General features: G+C 50.1%; 1 protein-coding gene across 6 annotated transcripts in view; it reads left to right on the top strand.

Annotated features, from left to right (window-relative positions):
- Positions 1-6,000, top strand: part of RPH3A (rabphilin 3A) — an 82,669-nt gene that overhangs the window by 37,962 nt on the left and 38,707 nt on the right. For all 6 annotated transcript variants that reach the window (XM_005857033.2, XM_014541129.1, XM_014541136.1 and 3 more), the window contains one exon: positions 5,189-5,335. In XM_005857033.2, coding sequence (XP_005857095.1) covers positions 5,189-5,335 — 147 coding nt within the window. The remainder of the gene's footprint in view (positions 1-5,188; positions 5,336-6,000) is intronic.

Raw genomic sequence — 6,000 nt, 5'->3', positions numbered from 1 at the left:
TGTTTGTTTGTTTGTTTGTTTGTTTGTTAATCCTCACTTAAGGATATTTTCCATTGATTTTTAGAGAGAGAGAGAGTGGAAGAGAGTGGGGGAGAGACAGAGAGAGAGAGAAACATTGATGTGAGAGGGACACATCGATTGGTTGCCTCATGCACACACCCGACCAGGGCCAGGGATTGAACCTGCAGCCTCGGTACATGCCCTTGACTAGAATCGCATCCAAGACCCTTCAGTCCACCGGCCGACACTCTGGGCTGACACTCTAACCACTGAGCAACTGGCCAGGGCTAGCATATCTTTTCTGATCTAAGTGGCTTGCCCCTACAAGACAGATTGTCGGAAAAGGAACTAGCACATTTTATATATCTAAAAAAGAAATTTAAGTGGTTTTTAAAAAAACCACCCTTTTGAGAAAAAGAATTATGAAATTTCAGAAAGTATGTTGATGAAAGGACGGACAGCGTTCCCTAGGGGAGCCCTCAATTTCATTCTTGTGGCGTTTCAACAAGTTTAGTGACCACTCAGTGCCCCGTTTCCACAGCCTTTGCCTGGGAGCTCTGTTCCGACATAAAGAAAATATTAACTGAAACAACTGCTTCCATTAATAAAAGGTGATGAGCAGGACGGAGCTCGCGGGAAGTCACGCGCTATGCATGCCGTCCCTGCCCCCTCGGGGGAGGTCGCCCGATTTCCCGGTGAGCTGCCCTTCGCGCAGAGGTCCTCGCTCTGCTCACAACCTTTGTCTTTTCAATGGGATTCATTTCCCAAACAGGCATGACCGATGGGATGCCGGGTCCAATCAGTGAGCAGTCGGCTGCAGAGCAGCAGGGCGCTGGTGGTTGGGAGCACGCTGAGAATCCACGGGAAGGGAAGGCGCCTGCCCTCCCCATGATGGGGAGTTAGCACAGGCCAGAGGCAGAGCGCGGGGTCTGGCGTTGGAAGACCCAGTGAGTCCTGCTCTGGGACTAGACGTCCGTGGGGCTGTGGACATGCCTTTTACCTCCCGAGCCCTGGCTGTCTCCCCTGCAAGACAGGCAGGGTAACCCTGTCCTTCCTCCCTCACCAGGTGGACGTAGCATCCAATGAGGTGCACCGGAGAGCTCCGTGAACTGTGAAGCACATTAAGCACAACGCGGCGGGGGGGGGGGGGGGGGGGAGTGTGAATCACAACGTTGCCTTACCCTGTGTGTTGTATATATACATTATCCATACATATCCATACGTATATTTACCTTGCGTGTATATTTGTATATATACAGTGTGTATATATATCACTTGCGTAATTTGTTCAGCTCTTTTGGACCTAAAGGACCACATCACTGAGCCCAAAATCCTCTAAAGGTTTTCTTAACATCGATCAGGTGACCCCAGGAAGTGACTTCCCCGGTTCTGTGTCTCAGTTTGTCCATCTGTCAAATGGGAGCTTTGGACAAGTTGATGGCTAAAGGCCATTGGAATGTTCTACACTTTCTGTTGTTGGCCGATAAGACTCTGGCCAGACTAGATCTGCTTCTTATGAGTCTGGTGAGTGTATTATTCAGACATGCCAGGGAGAGATGTTGAGACATTGTCAGATTATAGATATGAATATCATAAGAGAGAAGCTCATGACTCCAGAGGGTCTGGAGGCTCCTAGAAGCTTCCAGAATACAAGAGTTGAAAGGTAGAGTGTATGACCATACTCTTTCACTCCCTCCTCCCTTCCTTTCTTCCCCCTTTTTCCCTTCCTTCCTTCATTATCAACTATTCACTGAATGTCTACTACGTATCAAGCACTCACTATCTTAAGCACCGGGAATACAGGGATAGCCAAAGTATGAGTATGTGTAGCGGGGTCTACAAACAGATAAACAGCCAGTCCCCAACAAATATACCCAGTGTGCAGTCACGGTGGGCCAAGCAAGCACAGGAGGGGCATCTAGCGCAGTCTTGGGCATCATGATGGGGGAAGTGAAATGTACGGTGGGCCCAAGTGAAAGCAGAACAAGATGAAGAAGAGACAGATGAGTTCTCGGTGGAGGAACAGCATGTGCAAAGTCCAAAAGTGAGAGAGCATGGAATTTTAGCAGAAACAAGTGGAGCTCAGTCTGGCTTATCAGATTAGCAGGAGCCTTAGATTCCCTTAGCATTCTGAAGAGGGTTTGGGGGACCCTGGCTTCCTTCTGCACCCCTTTTAGTCTGGTGGGGGTAAATTTCATCTGAAAGGACTTTTATACCTACAGGGCATGTGGAAAACATTTTGTGGTGTGGCTGCCCTTCCTTCCCCATCCTTTCCTCCGGGATTCATTAAAATCTCATTCACTGAGCTGTAAAGCGACTTCCTGCTGACACCTGCCTGTGCCAGCATCCTGGGGGAGGGGAAGGGGTGAGAAGAATAAAGGAAAGAAAAGGGATTAATTTTCCGCACAGCACCGCCGTGTAATGCTTCAGAGCCTCGGTGCCCCAACAGCACTTCCATCATCGCACTCCTTTTGGGAGTTATAATTTGTTAAAAGAGACATCTGGTGGGTATTTATTATGTGACTATTGTGTGCATGAAATAAAGAATTAAGGCGGGAGGCAGACAGGAGGTGGGAGTCTGCCCTTGGCAGATATTTAGGGAGAAACATCTGTGAGCGGCTTCCACCTGGAGTCAGGACTCATTCCTTTTGTATTTGGGGCCACTGGTGGAGGGTTCCTTCTGACCCTCTCTGGATGCACCTGAGCAGGTACCTTCAGGTAGCGATCCAGCAGGTCCAGGATGCTGGTTTCTTGAGCCCCTGAGTGTACTTGCTCCACACATGTTTCTCGGCCACTCCCTTCCCTCCTCTGAGGGGCAGGCATCTGGAAAATGAGCAGGTCAGTTGCAGTGATCTGTAGGCTTTTTGTTAGCAGTGAAACTCTTTGATTAATATTTTATTCCGAAGCTAAATAGATAAGACAGGTGAGAGTGGCGCTGGAGAAGGGTCTTTAGTAGCTGACAGCATTAAATACATCATGGTGAACCTTGTGCAACTGTAATTTAAAATAATACCAAACTGCAAAGTAAATGTAGGGCGTTTAGCAAGCTTCTCATTTGTTTGTTGTTGTTGTAGTGGGCACTGTATCAGCTAGCTTTTGCTGTGTAACAAACCATCTTAAAACTCTGTGGTATAGAACAATTATTTGTTTCCAGGAATCTGGGCTCAGCTGGTGGCTCTGCTGATCTTGGCTGGATTCGCTTATGTGGCAAAGGGTTGGCTGATCTAGGATGGCTGTGGCTGGAATGACTCAGCTCTGCTCCACAGGCCTCTCATCCTCCAACATTCTGTCCTGGGCTTGCTGTCATGTCATGGCAGAGGTGTAAGAGAGTCATCAGAGACACACAGGCTTTTGTAGATTGACAAAGATTCCCCTCTTCCTCCTCCTCCTCCTCCTCCTCCTCCTCCTTTTTCTTTACAACATAATTCTTTAAAAAGATATTTTCAATTAGCGATGGGTGCAATGAAGGAAATGAACCTGGACAGTGAGGGATCAAGGAAGGCCTTTCTGAGTTGACTTTTGAACCAGATTTGAATGATGAGAAGGAGCCATCCATGGGGATATCTGGGGGGATAAGTCTTCCTGGAAAGGGGACAGCAAGTGCAAAGGCCCTGAGGCAAAAACAAGGTTTCAGTGTTTGAGATTGATCAGGGAGGCCAGCGATGCTGGGGTGCAGTAAGGGGGTGATGAGGACGGAGGCAGGTTAAGGACAGATCAGGTGGGACTTTGCAGATGGGCAAGAAGACTGACTTTTATTTCTACCAAGGTAAAATTCACAGAACATAAAACCAACCATTTTACAGTGTACAATTCAGTGGCCTTCAGCATTATCACAATGTTGTGCAACCTCTATGCATTGTGGGGTTTTTTCAAAGTCAGTGAGAAGCCCCTGGAGGGTATTGAGCAGAGGGGGTGAGCCTGTTTAGCATTTATTTGTTCATCCCCAGAGGCCCTGGCTCCAAGGCAAGGTGTGTTTCCACCAGAATTTCGCCCTCCTCCCCCTTCTCCCAACAAGACTTGGCCCGGACACCTGCTTCCCTTCGCTTTCAAACTCTTCCTTCTCTGCCAGCTAAGATAGGAGGATGGCAGAGGGTGGGGGGGTGGCGGGGTGAGGAGATGGGGCTTTTGATTTTTAACATTGAGTGTCAAAAGGCAATTTCATGGCTGCTGGCGAGAGTAGAGCAGTGGAAGTAATAGAGGCTGGCAGCTAATGGCGTGCTGGCTCTGGAGGATTCTAGTTACTATTTCCCCCCCTAACAGGGACCAGCATTTCTAGTGTTTAACCCTGCATTCCACTCGGGTGATGCCCCAGTTCCCCGGGGGCGTGGACCGTGTCATCCGTGGAGATGCTCATAATGTGCCATAGACCTCGGCTCTCCATCAGCAGCCTCTGATCCTCTGCACCGTCACTGGGGCCACGCGGGCGGGCACTCGGTCCTCTTCGTACTGTGGAGGTTAAGTGCACAGGCGGCCCAGGTTCGAATCTCACCTCCGCCACTTCCTAGCCACGCAATGTGGGGGAAATGGCCTAATTTCTCCATATCTGAGTCTCCTCACCAGTAAATGTTTGACAATCCCTGTCTTGTAGGGATGATGTGAGGATTGAGTGAGGTAGTGTGGTGCCCAGGAGGTACGATGTCCGTGTTTGCTTGTTCAAAAAAGCCAAGAAGAACACAGGATGGAACTCAAAATTCTCCAGGAGCTTCTGAGGCTGGAAATCAGGATGTTTATGTGAAATCGGGGGATTTTTATAAGCCTCGTTGGCAACTACTTTAAATGCGTTATTTTTTAAATCTGTAGCTCGAATCCAACATCTTTGTGCCAGGCAGGGGCTGGGGTCTACCTGGAGCCCAGGGCTTCTGACTGCCCTCCCAGAATTGGCTCCACTCCGGCAGAAGTCTGCTGCTCTGGAACCTTCTCCTGAGAACACCCTTGTCCTCCAGGTTTCCGTGAGCTGCCTGCAAATGTGTGCTAAGCCCATAATGAGACTAAACCCATTGTACTGATGAGCAAACTGAGGCTCTGAGAGATATGATTCTTTAGCCCAGAGTCTCCCAGCCGGGGGAGTTTCCCGGCAAAGGTGTGAACTGGGGGTTTACCCGACCCCAGGGCCTGGGGTCTAACCACAACTCCACACTGCCCACTGGGTTTCCTGTCCAGCCTCACGCCTTCCCAAATTACCTTTCAGGCTCCAGGCGGGCTGGTCCGTCCATCCCGGTGGTCAGCCCGACAGACAGAGGAAGCAGGAAGAGCTGACAGATGAGGAGAAGGAAATTATCAACAGGGTGATTGCCCGGGCCGAGAAAATGGAAGAGATGGAGCAGGCGCGGATCGGGTGAGGCCTGACACTTCCCACCCATTCCACGGTCCTGGAGGCGGGGCCTGGAGGCTGCGCTGCTCGGGGCGGGGTGCTGGGCTGGAGGGGGGCTGCCTTTGGGCCTTGCCATCTGTGACCCACCAGGCCACCCACCCAGGCAGAACTGGAATCTTTGTCACATGAGGTTGGAGGGCTGGAGGAGGAGAGGGTGACGGGGGGGGGGGGGGCCGGGACGGTTCCCGGGGGGGGGGCTTTTCCAGAGGGGGAACGGGGTTTTTCTGATGGGGAGGAAGGAGAGTGAGAAGGCACACTCCTGTGCCTTGTGGGGAGAGGGATATGTGTGTTAAGGATAAACCCTTGGAAGCAAGAATTCCTCTCAACCTTTTTCCTGAATAGCACTTAGCACCAGCTAACATATTTTATATTTACATATTTACTTTGATGATTGTTTATCTCTCTCTGTTAGATAAGGTTCCCAAGGGTAGAGATGCTTGCCTGTTTTGTTCACCACTGAATCTCCAGAGCCTGGTACATAAATCGGTGTGCACGAAAATATTTGTTGAGGGAATGAGCGAAAATGACAGACAGTGCTGCCTCCTCATTTCCCTCGCCATCTCCTGTGGCCAAGAGGCTGGAGGGTTTAGAATCTTGTAGTTCAGGGTCCAAATTCCCAGGGAAGGCAC

This window comes from Myotis brandtii, unplaced genomic scaffold (assembly GCF_000412655.1).
Source record: "Myotis brandtii unplaced genomic scaffold, ASM41265v1 scaffold1064, whole genome shotgun sequence".
Taxonomy (NCBI): Eukaryota; Metazoa; Chordata; class Mammalia; order Chiroptera; family Vespertilionidae; genus Myotis; species Myotis brandtii.
This window is presented reverse-complemented; position numbering and strand designations above follow the sequence as displayed.